The following is a 20,051-nucleotide window of genomic DNA, read 5'->3' as shown; positions in this document are numbered from 1 at the left end:
AAGTGTAATAACATTCAGCAAACAATTTTTCCATAATAGATAAAGGGTCAAGACAAATCAAATATGGCTTATTAGCCTGCTTGAGCTATTCTTGAAGAGGTCTCCAACAAATAAGCTCAAAAGGTGAAGAGATGATTTAACGAAAAATACTTAAAAATTACAAATGAGATGTAAATCATTATTTGGATGAAATTCGTACTGTGAAATAGTTTAGTTGTTTACACACCAGAATAGTCCTCTCATTAGTAAATATCACGATTGTGTTCTATTCCTTATTTTGACTTTCCCTCAAGTTTTTTTTTCTTTCGGTTTGTTTATTCAAAATGGATTTACCAGTAAATTAGCGTTGCTTCTTATATGTAATAGCTCATCATTGAAAATCATTATTTGTTAATTATGGCATGTATGATTTTAATTTAATGACATTTCTATATTTAGGCGTATGGATGTCTGTTTTAATTTTCTGAAACTGGCTTCGTTTTTACTAGTTGAAAAATATCCTGTTATAATCTTTCTTGTCTTTTCATAGCATTTAGTAACATAAAGAGTTTTTATAATATATTAACAAAATAATCAGTGCTTTTGCAGTTGGATATTACAATGGCGGCTGTTTTTAAATTTAATTCGTTTTTTTTAATGTGTGGTTTTCTATTTGATCGCGTTCTTCTTTCACACTTAATACTTGAATTAACCAACTATAGCTAACACATTACTGTGAAGAAAACTGGTTATTGGTTTATTAATGCCACATCTGCAGCTAGTCCAATATCAAAGTTTATCATCAGAATCGCCATATTTATTTTCCTCTGTATAATTACGAAATCTGTTAAAGAACCCGCTTGTACTGGATCGATACATCCTTGTGCGCAAGGCAATTGTTCAGCTATCAAAATAAAGACTGAAGTCAAATAAGGCAAAAAGTTTTGTCACAAGTGTAAAGAAGTTTATATTATGATATGAGGACTATGACGCCGGAAGAAAAATTATTATTATATGAGACAATAAGCAAAGAACAGAAAAAGTGTACAGAAAGCATTTCTAAGATTAGGCCCAACTTTGGAGGTAAGAAAAACTTGTATAATTACAGAATGTGATATTTTAAATGAAACACGATAAAATATTTAATAGTTTGTCTATATATGAACTAATTTCTCACTGTTTATATAAAGAATAGTATACGCTATCATGAGTGATGTCCAGTTTGCATCGATCAAAAACTACAACATAGAGCTAAAAGAGGCAGTGCACTTAGTACGGAAACAACGTAAAAACTCATTGAAGAAAAAACAAAGGGAGTATTGACCCTGTGAAAATATTTGTATTTTTCAAATTTTCACACGGTGACTTACATGCAAGTTAATTTTGTCAGATTTTCGCTTAATGCATAAAAATACTAAATAATACGATACCGTCCAACTGAGTATATATATATCAATAACTTTAAGACATGTGGGATAAACGTGGAATTTTTTGTTTTGTTTGTCTTTAGTTTGTGTTTTATATACTGTTGTTTGTTATTTCTATTCTATTAGAATAAAAGTCTATTCAGGAGAAATAACATCAGAAAATTCTCGATGATATTTATTTTAAAAGATATTACGTACAATTAGGAGTTATTATTATTATTCTAAGTTATGTATCTATGTTTGGCTTTTATTTGGATGGGTTTTTTTTTTTTTTGGTTTTTTGTTTGTTTGTTTATTTTTCAAATTAGATCTTTAATCGTTTGAAAATGTTATATTTGAATCTGTTTTTATTTCATTCTATTGTCTGTACTGTAACAAAATGACTGATAGCACCTTTTGCAAATTGCCTTGGTATAATTTATCCATATATAAGATTCATACACAATACTAATTTCACTTTAGACGGCCAAACAGTAGTGATATGTTTAAGTACACAAGTATGGTTGAAATGAATAAATGACATGGTAATAGCATTTAAATGATTTGTATTATTTGTAATATGAGTCCATTAATTGGATTTTTACAGATAATGCAAATACTATAATAATACATGTATTATTTGTAAATTGGCGAAAAATGTCCTGTTATCCGTGTTTTCACTTAACAATGCTTAGTTTTACTTATTTAAACACTGCTTGATAAAATACAAAAAGTGGTTCTTTGATAATGAACTAAAGTACATTATATTTTTATTATTTAAAAGACCTGTATGTGGACTATTATATAACGTCTTTATTCTAATGTAATATATACGAGTGAACATACAGTATGCCTTCAAATGTGGTTTGAAGTCATATTAAACGAGTTTCTTGTAATTATAGTATAAAAACGCATATATGTAGAACTCGACTCGACGTCCGGTCTCTAATCGATGCCCGTTCTTCAAATCGACGTCGAATCTAACGTGATAATTCAATAAGATTCCAAATCGACGGCCGATTTTATGCGCTCTAATCGAGTATTCTCAAATCGAAGCCAGCTTCTTGGCTTAGATTTCACGAATGAAAGAAAAATTGCATCAAATAAATAAAAAGTTATTTAATTAGATTTATTAAAATTTTGATTTGATAATTTATCATCGAGGTAAACAGGTAAAAAAAAACTGATGTTCATTTTAAATTGCCCTAACTTTAGAATGGTACGTCAGATTGGACGTCGATTTGAGACCGGACGTCGATTAGGGTCTAACATATACTAAACTAATTCATCTATCGTATGCACTTTTTTGTTAACATTTATTACACGTGTACAATCCATAACGTATCATATATTACCAAAAGATATCATTCAGTGATTGTTGATCGAAAACTTGGCTGCTTATTTACTTTCGGGTTATGTTGCCGAAGTTTACCAATCGTGACCTTAGTAAACAATCAACACAGATCATTGAGCACTTGAACAATAAGTGAGATAATAGAGCGTTGTTTAATTTTGTTTTTCTTTCATGTTTTCCATGCGTTTCCATTTGTTAATTTAATTTTGCCTTAACAGTTGTTAAATGATAAGGTCTAGTAAAATTTTACTTCTAGAATTAATTAACACTATCTACCTTGAAGTTCCACGCTCGTTTACCTTTTCTTTCATCACAGTCTTTCCCTCGCATTTGAACTGTGCGGTTGCCGAAGTTCTAACGAGAGGTCTCGTGAATAAGGTCACTGTATACTGAAAAGCTGTTAAAGTACGGGAAGACAATAATTCATTAGCAGTACATTTCTTAAGATTTTGATAAGATAAAGGATTTTCTTATAAGAAAAGTTCATGTACACGTGTTTTATAGTAAAAGTTAGCCATTCAAGTATACAAAACATATTCAACTTATTTTTTTAATTTGAAGTATCATATGACTTAAAGAGTTTTTCTAAATGAAATGGTATATATAAAAACTTCGCTTAGGCTGAATCAAAATATGAAAGATTATGCAGGTCCATTGATTGTTGTAATATATATTTCGAACACGTTTGTATAACATCTTTGTGTTCGAAATATAGGTCTTGGTATACTATATAATTTACCCGTACATAAGTTGATTTGAAACAGTTCATTTTAGTTGAAGTCAACAGCTTGTTGCACTGTTTTTCTGTTTTACCACAAGTGTACAACTATGATTTTTCCGCCACATACATTAACAAATTGTACATGTCCACACCAGGAAGTCAAGTGATTGTTATAGTAATCTTATACATTGTATTAGTATTATTATTTTATTTTACATGCTTCAATTTGGCAATCTTTTATCTCAGTTGAATTTATAGTATTTGATATATTCACCGTTTCGTTTAGGTATATAAATATATATAGATGGATATTTATCGGACATCGGGATAGTTGCATCATTTGCAATAATACCATGTTTCTTTATTAACTAGGAAATATTACAACAGCTGCCATTTCATAAGATTTGTCAGTTTTCAACCATACAATCTTTTCATTTTTATGTATGAGATAATAAACAAATGTTTAGAATGATAATGAATTCGCGCCGTTTCCCTGGCTTTTTGAAATTTTTGGTATGAGCGTTCCTGATAAAGGATGTAATTTTATATTGGTTTAATTCGTCAAAACAGTATATCTGTAAAATATAACTGAGGAGATGTAGTATGATCTCCAAAGAGACAACTATTACCAAAGACTAAATGACAAGTATGGATAACAAGTAATCGTAATTACTATGGTCTTTAACAATAAGAAAACCCAATACCGTATATTAATATTTTAGTAAGCTATAAAAGTCCCCGGGGTAACAAAATGTGAAAATTTCGAATCAGAAAATCAACAGCCTGATTTTATTTAATAACATTCAACAATACTGGGATACATTGAAAGCTGAACTTTAATTTCGTTCTACAGGGGATATTGGGTTTCCATGCAATTCCAAACATCTTTTTTATAGGGATATTGAGTTCCTATACAATAACATATTTCATTTTTTTAACGCAATTCATAATATCAATCGTTAATGTGGATATTGGCATATACTATTACATTTTGACACACTTATAGCTGAATGTGAATACACGTTGATGTTGGATAATGAGACGGCAACCACACACCACAATTTATACACAAATGCGTTATGCATTTAAAGTCTTCTCATTCAGACATATATGAAAAAAGGAGATTTCAGGTAAACATCATTGAGACAGCCACTTAACGACCCAAAAAGCATGAAATCTAAAGAATGAATATATGTATGGTCTTCAAAAAAGGCATATGTCAAGGTCTGTATTTGCATTACAGGCAAATGAATACTTGATCTGGTAAAACAATTGTTTTATTTCTTCTAGATCTTCTTCTTGCATGCTAAGGACATACTTTCCAACGGGTGTGTGGAGTCTGACTATCGCCTTATAAGTACGCCTATAGATATACTTTTACAGATTATGTATGCAGATTAAAACTATATGCAGTCTCTCCATTAAGTGGTATCTGGAACTTGTTCTTAGGGCTGTCTGGAATACGTCCAGTGTAGGTGACTTTGTCAAGTTGGTAAGAAGAAGAATTCTCTCTTGAGTGGTTCTTAAGTTTAATGATGATTTATTTTGTTAACACGGAGAGTGGCTCTTAATTGGTACAGACGTTGTTGTCCTCTAGTTCTATGGTCGTTTGGTTTCAGTATGTCACTGACATCTACAACTACGAAATTATGATCTTTTTGGATATTGTGTAGCAAGGAAAACCGCTGCTTCTTCTCAGAACCGGTAGTTGTTCCCAGCTTAGGTCTGTAATCATTTTAGTGACGCATAATGGAGTATTGTCTGAGATTGAGTTGTTATAATTGAAAAAAACGAGCAGTTGTTCTCTGCGTCTTGTCCAGTGGCGATATTCACCCTCCCATCACATAAAAACAAAAAGAAAATAACCAAAATGTTAATTTGTAATAACGTAACCGAAATGTATTGATTGTACATAATGGGGCTTTGTCAGATAGCATTTAGTATTATATGTTCTGATGATTATAGTGACTTTCTTCTAAAGATATTCAATAATCAATTTTTTGTAATGCTGAATTATATACTAATTAGATATCTTGTACGGGTTATGGGTAATTTTCAGTGAGATTGCCATTAACAATGATGTAACGTTTTGTTTCACAGAAATCGACCTAGTTTCATATAGGGGATGTTACGTCGAAAATTCGATGTGCATGCACTTACTTAACAAGAAGAAAATAACGATTATATCATTTTTGTATCATACATGTATCTATGGAGTTACATAAGACAAGACGAAGATATTTCAATTATTATCTTATGAATGAAAGTAAATAAAGGTTATGTTACTAGTCACGGTACATAAAGAAACAAAATTATTTTAGGTAGATATAAGAAGATGTGGTATGAGTGCCAATGAGACAACTCTCCATCTAAGTCACAATTTGTAAAAGTAAATCATTATAGGTCAATGTACGGCCTTCAACACGGAGCCTTGGCTCACACTGAACAGCAAGCTATAAAGGGCCCCAAAAATTACTAGTGTAAAACCATTCAAACAGGAAAACCAACGTTCTAATCTGTATAAAAAAAACGAGAAACGAGAAACACTTATGAACCACATCAACAAACGACAACCACTGAACAACAGGTTCCTGACTTAGGTCAGGTGCAAACAAATGCAGCGGGTTTAAACGTTTTAAAAGGCGCCAACCTTCACCCTAACCTGAAACAATAGTGTAACATCACAACATAGAAAGACACATTTTTCAGGTTTGTCATCGAAAGAAGCAATTTTGTCCGAACTTGTATATTCTATAAGTTAAAGAAAGAACTGTCTTAATAGTTGTTACTATGCATGAAAATGACTTGTCTTATTTGTAGTATGTAGGTTTTACATTGTATGTTTAACCTATTTTAAATATGAAATATTTGCTATAAGAACAAGTTGACACGACTCCTTTACTCTCGTCACTTGCAATTTATAAAATGTCGCACTGTTTTGTCATTAAATTATAAAAAGTTTGCGAAATAATGCACTTTATTGATGTAACAAGAAGTATAAATTAACGACCACATACAAACAGAAAGTCTAACATATGTTACAAAAATAGAAATTTAAATGTAAGATATCATAACTGATGAGTTTTTTGGAACTCGTGTCCATATCCTGAATGCGATATTTACACAACAAGATAACCACTTTTCTCTCGCACTCCTATGCCACGTGCTTCTAGTAGCGTGCAAACATTTTTGCGTGTATATATTGGCGAGTTTGGAAGTGTCTATGGGCCACTCGATATCCTCGGAATCACGATTCTCTGAACGTCTCGAAAATTTTCCATCATTTATATAGGTAGTTATTTATGTCTTTGATACGGTCCCTCTATGGATAGGCTACAACGTGACATTGTATATTTCAACAATCTGACAAACGGTTCATTTGTAGATTTGAAAGTAAAGTAATAAAGAATAGGTTGCATTCGAAAAAATCGTTTATATGTTAGAACCTATTTGCCTTTTGACAAAACATATATGTTTTTAATAATGTAAATGTTTATTAAATATCAAGTATAATGATAACGCAATTATATAGTTCATGCTTTGAGACGGTCCCTCTACGCGTTGTGTGTGTTTTATTTAATAAACCTGGGAATAGTTTATTGATATACAATGACCCAGAATAAACTGATTATTTCTGAACGTTTATCATTTGATAATTAGTATTTCAATCATAGCATGAGAAAATGTCGGAAAGAATGAAGAAAATTAAGAAAACGATATTTCTGTTAAAAATATTTATCTAAGGTCGGAAACACAGTGGTCGGAAAGCAGTTCAAGTTAGCTAATTGAAATATCTAAATTTTAAACGGTCGTGAATGAAAAAATACTTGCGTGGTTTCAATTCTCAAGGATTTTAAATCCTTGCAACTCACAAAAAACGTAATTAATATTTTACAATAATCATAACAAAATTTAATTACTATCATAATGTTAATTATTTTTTTTTATTTTTTTTTTATTTTATTAGTTCAACCTTATAGCATCTAAATATTTGTACTATGGTAAGGTTTTTAAAATTGTATTCATTGTGTTAGTCAGCTATCCTACACGTCTTGGTTCATTCACATTATACATCACCCTGTTCACACGCACACTATCGGTTTGCGTTCACAAAAATTCCGGATAAAATGTCAATGAATCCGGAGTTAAATCACTTGAGGTAGGTAGTTTGACATCCGAATTCAACTATTAGATTAATATATGTGATGACGCAAATGCGTATTCTCATCCAGAGTATCAGTGCGTTTGCTTTCTATTTACTATTTCTTGCGCAAAAATATCACGTTCATGCATAAATATTAATTTCACTCGCGAATGCGAATTTTCGCTTTTCTTATCTAAATTCAGGACACGGCAATAAGAGCTTGCCATGTGACTTTCAAGCACGGTTATCATTGCTTACGGTATTCTGACCTCTAGCTGCTTCTCTTTTTTCTTATTTTTTTTGAGTCACTGTCCTTTTATAAACTTTGACATTTTCGAAATGCCAAGGATTTTCTACCCAAGGAATAGATTACTTAACTTCGTACTTTATTTGGCCTTTAAACTATTTTGATTCGAGCGTCACTGATGATTCTTTGTAGACTTAACTCGCGTCTGGCATACAACATGTTAATCTTGGCATGCCACAGGGTTTCACTTCACATGGAAAATGGTCTTTAAATTTATCTGTTACAGTACAACATCTACCATGAGTACAGACAACTTCAATAACGAGTTGAGAATATTTAGGCATCCATGCAGGAAACAAAATATAAAGATGTGATAGATAAAATAAATGCATCCAGATTATAAAGCAAACTGAGTGCTTAAATTTATATTGCGATTGGTTTGTGCAATTTGCATTATTCATCCGGTTTGTAGAAACTGGGATTTGCAATAGGATTATAAAAAAAAATGATGTACAATCCCAAGTAATAAATGAAATAGTCGAGCTTTAAAATGTATATTCAAATAGTAGTTGTATATACACTTTTCTATTCACACCTATCCAACATTGCTTTCAACTGACTTGTGCAAGAATGTACACACTATTACATTTTTATTTTATTTTTAATAAAGGTAGCTTAACTTCATCATTATCTCCTTCTATTCACAGTCAATTATTTCAATTCAAAAGCAAACAAAAATTCAGCAACAATCTTTTGGTGACCAGTCAGCGGTCTTAGGTTCACGTATTGCTTTTCTTTTTTTAAAGAACGCAACTTGTTTTATGTTTAAACATTTTCAAAAAATGAATTTAACTTGTAATTTCAATATTGAAGATCGGATTGTCTGTGCATAGCTGTAAAATGAAATGACCACAGAATAATGCAACGGACTAAGATATGGCTTCAGTATTCTAATGACCATGTAATTGACGTCACAAAAGATGAATATTTATTATAATAAAGATGCTGCAGGATTCCAAGTTCAGCAATATGTTATCCATATAATACCAGATAATGAAAAAAATAAGGAATACAGGCCATTGCTATTATTTAATCATGGTGTAGGCTACTGATAATAAACACCAAGGTTAACAACAATGCGTGCACTGTTTCAAGATCTTACACCGACCGACAGGGTATTTACGCGACCTTGTTCTAAGAAGAATAATCTATCATTTAAACATGCACTGTTGTAATAACTCTCGTCAGAAAAACCAGTTTACGTGGACAATTTATAAGGTTTCTTTTAAACTTCTTCAAGTTGTCTTTTGAATGCATATACCTTGTATTTAATATAGCATTTATAGAGCATATTGATACAATAGTACATATTGATATTTCCATTGCTTCAAGCAGATATCTTCTGGAAATTACTTACTCGTGATATGGAAATGCAAGGAACAAGTCTGTTTTAAAGATTCCAAATTTCATTATTGGCTTTAGATATAGATAATACGTGATACATATGTACGGATATTCTTGAAATTACTATTTCGCTTATTCAGACACGGCAAGTGTCACTTGTAGAACAGGAACTACAGTCCATCCTTTTATAGTTTTTGATGTAGGGTTTTGAGGATTGCTGTTTGTTTTTTCGTCGTTTTTCTTTTTTGCCATGGTATTGCCAGATTTTTTTTTACTTATGATTTTTTTTATTCCCCCCTAACTCACACAGACAGACACACATACACACACTTTTGATATCTTTTCCAGCGTTTTTATAGCTCAGATTACGATATAAGTGTTTTGCATACTTTTTTTCAAGATCTATTAAATCTTGCCTTTTTTCATAAATGTACCTTATCTGTTAACTTCTATGTCATTTGGTCTCTGGTGGAGAGTTGTCTCATTGACAATCATACCACATCGTTTTATTTTTATACGTATCTCCATATTTGTATATGAAGGACATTAAATGATACCTTACTATATTGTGCGGGCGGACATGAAATATTTTTACCAGTGTTAATTTGTCCCAGAATTGAATGTACTGGTAATTTTGCTGTCATTGCTTCCTATGGATATGTACTTGCACACAATTAAAGTTTCCTTTTTTCTTCTCATTTAATCACATTTTTACAATAATAGAGAAATAAAACTTCTATTCATGGAAATTAACAAAGCAATAAAACATATTTTGAAGAAACTAATTGGATGGGAACACTAATGAGGTTGTCACAATGATTGATGTAAAATAAATAAAAACACAAAGTGAGGTTAGAGGTTGTGGAAAGGGTCACACAATATAAAACCATAGCAGTAAGTGAAAAAAAAGTTATAATTAACCCACAACACAATACGAATTAAAAATTAGAAATATGATTATTTGAAAACTTTTGATATGTATCAAAATCTTCTCACCTCAATTTTTACTTCAGGTTTCCTTAAATGAATTTTGTTAAAATCTTCGACTTAAACAAGAAGCGTATTTAAAAGAGCAAACGATTCACTTTCATTTAGGACACTGTCATGATACATGATCCGTTCAACTAAGTGAAAAATAATGGGGTTTTATATGAGTTGTTCTGATATAAACTTCCAGTGGAAAATATTTCATGCATTCTCAGAAAAATAACTAAAAAACAAGTAACCCGTTGAAAGGATATACGATGTTTACAATAACACCACAAAACAAGTAACCAATTGAAAGGATATAAGATGTTTACAATAACACCCAAAACAAGTAACCCGTTGAAAGGATATAAGATGTTTACAATAACACCAAACACAAAGCTGTTCATTGTAACGACTGTTTGACTAGTCGATATAAAAACAAATTGTGGATATCGAATTTTGAGGGACCATTTTTTTCCTTGGTCCTGCCTTAACTTCGATGATTGTTTTCAAGAAAAACATTTTTTCAGATATAACAGAGGATGGATAGCACATTTTCGTTTCCTGCCATTTAAATTTTTTTCCTTTAAAATTAATTGTATTTTTAAAATCTTATAAGAGACGAAAACCCAATCTATACTTTTTATTAAAATTTACATTTTTAGTTATGTTTTGTTTGATTTCTTTTATGCAAACTACATGACTTTGTATATGTAATTTACAATTTTCTCTAATTTCTAATGCATAGATTATTCTTAAAAAACTATATGTTGTTGATACATAAATTTCCGTTTTAATGATATAAAATGATCATATGGTCACCGACTTTGTTTTTTGTCTATGAAATCAATCTAGTGAAAAACGTAAAAAATTAACGTTTTACGGCCTGCAACGAATGACGTTACGATAAATCTGACGTTTTCTGTTTTTTGTTTTACATAGAACACCACTTTGAATGATGTACGAAGTCGGTGACCCTAACAAGATTTGATGATTTTAAGACAAATTTAAGGTTTTTTGCCGATTTTATGTGCTTTTATACAAACGTTTACCTATTTTGAAAGGATAAAATCAGTAATATTTCAATTAATAAAAGAGATAAATGCATTTTTTTTTCGATTTTCAGTTATTGTTCAAAGAGCCATAGTTGTATGCAAAATTTTACCAAAATCTGTGATTACCGATTTACTGTAACTTGACCTTGAACTGTTTTTTGTATAACATTTTTTTTTCTTTCAAATTATTATAATATCTCACGATGGTTCTTTTACTTTATATCTGTGTGTTCAACAAATCTTTCGTTTTGCTATTTCAACGGATGACGTACAACGTAACAAATTCTACAATTTATCCATTATCTGTTGTCATGTTTTGTAATCGGTAAGATAATGACAAATAATAAGTTAACAGTAGTTTTGTTGTATGAGGCCAGCAGAGTTAATTGCATTTGGCCTCAAATTATCGTAACTTTCTGTATACAAACAGGAATAAGTGATTGTCAGATTGTTCAAATGGCTGGGAAATTTGTGGCGTTAAGATGTTTGTTTGTAATTGTGCTAAAATGTAAAAACTAACTTATCTAAAAATGTATAACAAAAATACCAAACTCCAATGCCAATTCAAAAAGGGGAAGTCCATATAAATTCAAAATTCCCTCAAAAGTGAATGTTAAGCCAAACGATTTAAAGAAAAAAAAACGCAGACTGTTCACTCTTAATACGTATATGGAAACAATAGAATTTGTTCAACGCTGCATATGATTTTACGGGGAATTTGTGGTACAAGATTTAGAGAACCTCAATTTAAAGTGAAATTGTATGTATTTTTAGGAATGATATTTTTGTTTGGAAATCAACAGATAAACAAGACATATTTTTGTAAGAAGCACAACAGAAGAGTGGTAAAAAATGAATTATCCTGAAGAAGTACTGAAAACATCGAATACGTAATGCTCAGTCACATTTTGGCAATTCATAGTTATAGGTGTAGTTATTTTGTTATTTCAAGAAAAAAAATGGGTTAATTGAATCAATCTTTCTATCAGACTTTCTGTTTGAAAGGTTTTTGCAATAAATGTCATGGACGGTTACGTTACTGAAACGTGGTAATAAGTTTGAATGATTAAAGAAATGATGCTATGACTTTGATGATAAAATGATTATCAGCTGAACTCGAGAAAGGAACGGTAGAGATAAAGAATGAAACTTTTAATGGGGCTGTAATAAGAGGTCGATTTACTGCAATAAACTTGTTATCATACAAATATGGTATTGTAAAAGTAGATAACGTATATATAATGGATCCGGTCTTCTTACTCACCACCGTTAAAATAATAGACTTTTCACGACCGATTTATAAAAATGTGTAAAATTATGCTATAATTTGTACATTACAGTTATCATATATAACATTGTTTTAATATCATAAGTAACAACATATTGCACAACCGGTTGAAAACACTTACCTAGAAAAATGTCGGTCTAATGACAGGAACTATGTTCCTCAAATTTCCAGATTATGAAATAATAAATTGAGTAGTATTTTAAGCTCTGAGGATGTAGATCATCAACTTTACTGTCATAAATTGAGTTTCAGGAAGGACTGAACATAATTGTGCTAGAGAATTTAGGTAAACTACTTAAACAGGACCACGAAATAGATACATGAAACAAACACTTATGGAAAAGTATAAAATAAAAATCGTTTAATAAATTCAATAAAATCTACGAAAATTATAGATTTTATATTTCTATATTATTTGAATGTCACTTAAAATTACAAACTTTCGGAGTAGGATAAACAAATTAACGTACGTAGGAAGAACAGCTTAACTATATGTTACAAAATATTAATGTACATTTGATAAATTAGTTCAGTCTTATTTTAATGTTTTTATATATATATATATATATATACAAATTATCAATTCAACTTTGGATCAAATGATATCATGAAATGTTTGTATATGTATAGATGCCTATACATATTAATCTTTTGTGTTATTTTGCTGACCCTTTGAATTTTTCTGATTATCTCCTTATTCTTAAAAAAGATAAGATTAATCTAAGGTTTGGCTCCTTCCTCCTCCTCTTATTAACATGTAACCACTCCCCTTTTTCGAAGTTCCTTGATCCACTACTGATAAAACTAAGGGAACCAAAAATAGGTGTCTGTGATTTACCTCTTCCGTTTGACCAACTCACCAAGACAAATAAAACAATTCAAAATGTCTTTAAATTTGACACCCTTATAATTAAAAGTTCTAAATTATATAGAAATTGCTTGCGCTCTTCGATGTATTTAGGACATTTATACAAAAAATGTATTTCATCTTCAATTTCTTTTTTGCAATTGTACATCTTCCAACTTTTATTTGTAATAAATTTGCATTGAGTCGAAATTTAGAATTCTAAAAATAAGAAGACAATCGAAAATAAATCAAGACCAAGATATTAGGGGGTATAGTCTAGTCCTGGAATTGAGAAAGTAGCTAAGTAGTTATAACGAGTAAGCTAAGTTGTTTTAACGAGTTAGTTAAGTCGTTATTACAAGTTAGCTAACGAGTTACTAAGTCATTATAACGAGTAAGCTTAGTCGTTATAACGAGATAGATAAATAAAAAGTTAGCTAAGTCGTTAAAACGAGTTAACTAAGTCGTTATAACAAGTTAAATAGGTCATTAATACGAGTTAGATAAGCAAATAGATATAAGAAGATGTGGTATGAGTGCCAATGAGACAACTCTCCATCCAAGTCAAAATTTATAAAAGTAAATCATTATAGGTCAAAGTACGGTCTTCAACACGGAGCCTTGGCTCACACCGAACAGCAAGCTATAAGTCGTTATAACAAGTTAGCTTAGTCGTTGTAACGAATTCACTAGGTCGTTATAAGGAGTAAGCTAAGTGTTTATAACAACTTAAAAAGAAAACTAACCGGCTTCCGTAGATCTAACCTATTTACAAAACGTAAACCTTCTCACTATTTCTTAAAATTGACAGTTCAAACATGCAGCGCTATAAGGGTTATGTATTGCTTTTTCTGTACATGCACGAAATTTGTTAAGAATCAAATTCTAAAAGTTTTAATTACTTGTTATTTTTCACACCTTTTTTTGTGTTGACTGTTAAATAATGATGAACTTTCAAGGTAATTAAAACGTTAAGACATACAACACGTAAACGAACATGTTAAAAATTAAAGAGAGTTCTTTACGACAACAAGTAGCAATCCACAAACACCTGCTATGAGCAAACAAGATATACAAACAACAACGAACAACGCATGGTCCAGAAAGCCTGACTTGGTACAGGTACAAAATGTAGTGAGTTAAACCAGTCTTATATGAATAAAGAGTTCAACTTATAAAATAAGATAAAAATAATAAGTGAAAATAATAATAATGATAATTTGTTTTAGAAGATTATGCTTTAATTGTTTTCGTAAGCATGCACATAAAGGTTTTTACTGAAAACTCGTATTGTCTTTATTAACATTGAGTTGTCTGAGATGAATAATTTGTTATTTTCTTCAACTGATTACTAAAAATGAAAAACAACTTTTCCACTTGCTACTTGATAAATTAAGTATCTATTGAATTAGCTGTGACAGTGAATGAGGCTTTTGTAATTTGCGGAGAAAACTGATCAAGTTACAAAAAACCAAGGTTATATGTAATGGGAATCAACAGCTTCATGGTTAGAAATTTACTTACTTAATTCGCAATCTTTAGACAGAAAAAGTCTTTAAAATTTGCAATTAGTTAAATCATCAAATGTCTTGTTTAATGTTTCTGGTATTTCCTTCTTTGAATGAAGGTTGACTTAGTTTGGTTTAAGTTTCTTTTACCTTTTTCTCCTTCTTCTATATTGTCTAAATCGACATAGTTTACCGTTAAAATAGACACATTACAACAACTAAGAATAACATTCTAGTTATACAGAGTTCAGCAAAACATAACTTCCAATTTAGAAATACTTGTATATTTAAATGCACCCTTTACTGCAAGTTTGTTTTGCAGCTCACCTGGCCAAGAAGGCTAGTGTGAGATGTTGTATAACTTGTCGTTCGTCGTCTATCGTCGTTGTCCGTTATGTTTTACAAAAAAACTCTTTAGAAACTACTGGGACAATATTGAAACCAAACTTAATTTGCCACGATAAAAAATTAAAAAAATAGTGAATCCGATACTAGTTAGGCATTCCAACAAACATGGCCGACATGTCTACAAATAGAATAAAGCGGTAAAATACAAGTACATGTTTTATCTTGAAAACCGTTAAAACAGAAGAAATCTGACAGGGAACGGAATTGATCAGAAGTTCAAAATCTCCAATAATATTCCATTTGATATAAAATGTCAGACCATCCGAATAGGAGTTATAACTCTTAAATGACCAGTTTTACCATTTCTTTATTTTTGCGTTTCATCTTCAATACTGTAATAGAGAGAATATTTAAAAAGAAAAAAACATTATCAGCAAGAAAAATATCTTCAATAAAATTCAATGGCCGAAATCATGAGTCAGCTCCCTGGAGGAGTTATGCCCTTAAATGACGATTTTTACCATTTTAGTTTCCTTTTTTGCTTTTTACTTTGAACTAAAATAGATAGAGAAAAACTTTAAAAATGAAAATTAAAGTGATCAGCAAGATCGACAAATAAAACAAACTGCCCCGTTATGTTTGCTTCTTAGCTTAATAGATAGAGTTCTTCACAAGAAACTATAAATATCAAAAAATGATCATCGGAAAACAAGAAGTAAACTTGGCCCAAATCATTTTTTTTACGATTTTGCCCTTAAATGACAATTTTATACCATATATTTTAATTTTATTTTTTTGTGTGTTTACGGCAAACATTATAGTTGGTAGAGCAACACTTGAAACATCAAAAATGATCAGCAAGAAAAGATCTACTAATAGGCCTACATAGCCGAAACTGATTTAGTAAACTCCTAATAGAGTTATTGTTATTTGATAATTGTAATCCCTTTTTACATATTTTTGCAAAAACCTATAAAGAAAAATTGACAACAGCACAAATGATGAGCAAGACAAGATCTACTAACAAGTCAATATAGCCGAAATCGTCAGTCGACTCATATAGGAGTTATTGCCTATTTTTGTGTTTTGTGTGAAAAGATAGAAAGAAACTGTAAACAACAGAAAATTATCAGCAAGACAAGATCAATTAAATAGAAATGGTCATTGTTCAAGATATGCACATATCCAGGTGAGCGACGCAAACTCTTCAAAGCCTCTAGTTTCTATAATCACCATAGTACATAACTAAATATACAAAATATAAGTCAATTTGTTAATTCGAAAATAGAAAAAAAAATGAAAGATCAATTTTCTTTTCTGGACTATTTGTTTCCCTTGATACCCGACAGTTCCATCAGAAAATAGTCCGTTAAAATCTTACAAAATGATAACTTGATCTGTCTCTACCTTATGTAACAACGAACTTATGTAGTTTCGATCTCCTCTCTGCAATACAGATGGCTTTACTATCTAATTGACACAGATGTTTAACTGCATGAGAGCATAAAATTTGTTAGAATTTATCATTTTTCATTAGAATTATATCTGTAAGATCTAAGAATGAAAATTGATCATTTAACATCGCTCAACGCATTCTTATTCTTTGACATCAAAAGAGAAAATTCTGCTGAGGAAACATAATTACCATTTCTTAATCTATAATTGTGGAAACTTTTGTTTTTCTGAAACTGGTTTATATTTTTTTAGGTGAACTAGAAGAGATTGAAAGTTAATTTACGAAAGGCAGTAATTATGTCATGGCATATTGATGTTTTCCTGTTTACCGTTTTATTTTAACATAAAAGTTCTTGCAGCTCGGTAAACCAAATTGTTAGTTCAATAAAGATGATAATTCCTACTTAACCCTTTTTTTCTTAACCGCTGCAGACAATTTTGTTTTATAAAAACAAATCATGGTAACATTAAAACAAAATTAAAAGGTTAAATGTTCATCAATAGAAATTAGATAAATGTCAAGTTGACACACGAATTGGAAAAGAACAATGTTTAAAAAAAAGAAGAGAAAATGAGAAAGTCCAGGTCATTTAATGATTTGAATAAAAAAAGAAATATCACAACAATAATATAATACTAGTATTCAGTCATCTAACTGACAGTATACGAAAATTAGAAATGGCAAAACGATTTACTATAAAATTTAGAATGGAAATGGGGAATATGTCAAAGAGACAACAACCCGACCAAAGAGCAGAAAACAGCTATAGGCCACCAATGAGTCTTCAACACAGCGAGAAAATCTCGCACTCGGATTCGGGCTTCAGCTGGCCCCTAAATAAAAATGTGTACTAGTTATGTGAAAATGGACGTCATACATAAAACTGGTTTAACCCCACATGCTGTGCCTGTACCAAGTAAGGCTAGTATCTTTACCATTTGTTGTTTGTCTTTTGTTTGTGTGTCTGTAGTTTCTGAGGAGTCATGTGTTTGTTGCAGATGTGGTCTGTTGTACTGTGCTGTATTTGTTGGGCCATGATACCTGTTATCCTTTTAATATGTATTTGAATTAAAATCTATTGGAAGAAAATAATTGGCCAAGGTGCCTGAGCATGTTATTATTAACCAGAAATCAATCTAAAATGATCGATTTACTGATTGTATGTGTTTTACTTCAAGCTGCTCAAAAAGTTATATCGATACTATTAACATAAAATGGGTGATGCAGAATGCATAATAATATGAATAAGTGGAACCATCTTCAATGGAGTAAGTTCGGATAGTATTGCATCAGCGATCCCCAATGAACCTTTTATAAACGAATGCTGCTGCAGGAGGGGTACTTTGTGCTAGGAGTATTGCAACTAGCTTGGAACATTTTTATTATGAAACTCGGCAGTGTATTTTTTAATGACTGCTCGTTTTTCTCCCATTTATACACAAGGTTAATATAAACTGATCTTTATTGACTGAAACAAATGAGACTTGACATATCTTCACTGAATGAACTCTATTTGACCCAATTGGACTCTACATATCTTCTTGGCATGATCTAAAAGTCTTCACTTTAAATTACTAACAAGAACAATAATAACCATTAACACAGACTACAGATTTTAATTCAGTAATGGTCGGTTTAGTTCAGAATTCTACTAACAGTGATCGAGTAAGATAAAGTTTGAGATAGTCCGTCATTGACCTCTATACGTTATAGCCAATATACCATTTTTCGTTTAACAGGGATATAGATTTTTTTTAAAGAATTTATAAAGTGATGTGTTGTAAAACAACATTTTAGGCATAATAAGAATAAACCCGTTCAACTAAAGCATTTGTATTCTGTAGAAAGAAGCCAATGGAACGTCATCGTCTAGAACCTATTTTACGTGTGCAATTATTCAGACCACTTCGTGAAGCAGTAATGTCATCTGTTCCTTCTGAGAACACATTTAAACTTATATGACGGTAACTTAAGAGAATCTAGTTGTCGACTATAGATGTTGGAGCAAACAATCTACACGAATATCAAAAATAGTTTGATTAGCGAATCTTTTTTTTTTTCTATTTTACTAAACATCAAAACTCACAAAATAGGAATAGTTTATCCTCTTGCTTATTGTTGAAGTTACCGTTTTTTATTTAAAAAAAAGGTACTATGGATGAATAAGAAAGACTTAATATATTACTTTCAATAACCGGTAAAATAATTTATATATTATAGTCCATAACCCAACAGCTTGATTTTTATTGCTAGGTAAAAATTGTCAGCGTATATAGTTTGAAGTCATCGATCTAAGCAATAGAGTTTTTCTCTCTCGTTGTTTTCTCATACGGGCATTTAGATTTGAATGACTACAAACACTACGCTGGGACTTTGAATAGCAGTCATGAATAAAATTTACACTTCAGTAAACTATGCCACTTCGTACTATGAACTACATGAGAAATAATGTACATGACATTTCAATTTAATTTTATATGCAAGACCGCTGCCAATTACAGCAAATTGAGTTCACCATTGTATTCTTTGGAAAGAATATTAGTTTTCGATAGGGAGCGTTCCTTTCCTGGTGCGCTTCAATTTCCTTACAATATAGCATTTGTCGATCCGCAATAACTAAATTTTCCCTCAAAATAATGATCACTAAAGCAAGTTGCTTGTATAAAATCTTCATATTTGAGACTTGCCATATGTTAGGAACATATACACATATTAGAAACTGTAGATAAAAAAAAATAGTGGAAAACCTATTTGAGCATATCTTTTGTTATTTAAGGTATTATAATTCCTTCACTATCCTATCTTTTATATATTACTATTATTCGTGTCGAATTATTTTCTTGTAGCAGTAATACTTGCTAAAAAAACTTTCATGCATTTCATCTCATGATATACCAGTAACTGTCATAGCATATTTAGTGAAATGTATGTCATATTTTAGCAGACCTTCCTATTTTTTCCACTAAAAGGTATTGTAGTTGCGATGAGGTTCTCGGTATAATTAATAACCAAATCTCAAACTCTGGTGGGGTTTTGTCTTCTATTATTTCATTTCAAATACAACAGAAACGACTCCCCACTTTGTCCTCAGGTACGTGAAATGAAACTAATGTTTCGTGTACACAAAAGCAACACGTAATTATGTCTTCGCATACACTGGCGCCACGCGTTGCAACTATTGCACGTTTGAAATTGTTCGCGTTGTTCAATCGGAATAATCCTTATCCCCATACTTTTAATGAATTCGTCTATTGAAGAACAGGTTTTAACCAGTTATATTTGTTCCTACTCGACAATTTCATTTAGATGATTCACTTCCTTTCAA

At 30.9% G+C, this 20,051-nt stretch overlaps 1 protein-coding gene across 1 annotated transcript in view; it reads left to right on the top strand.

Annotated features, from left to right (window-relative positions):
- Window positions 1-742: 742 nt before the first annotated feature.
- The window catches only part of LOC127730448 (calcitonin receptor-like), a 59,291-nt gene continuing 39,982 nt past the window's right edge, over window positions 743-20,051 (top strand). Inside the window, exon 1 of the mRNA XM_052238876.1 lies at window positions 743-1,062. Coding sequence (XP_052094836.1) covers window positions 957-1,062 — 106 coding nt within the window. The 5' untranslated portion in view covers window positions 743-956. The remainder of the gene's footprint in view (window positions 1,063-20,051) is intronic.

The sequence above is a fragment of the Mytilus californianus genome, unplaced genomic scaffold (genome assembly GCF_021869535.1).
Source record: "Mytilus californianus isolate M0D057914Y unplaced genomic scaffold, xbMytCali1.0.p SCAF_2, whole genome shotgun sequence".
Lineage (NCBI taxonomy): Eukaryota > Metazoa > Mollusca > Bivalvia > Mytilida > Mytilidae > Mytilus > Mytilus californianus.
This window is presented reverse-complemented; position numbering and strand designations above follow the sequence as displayed.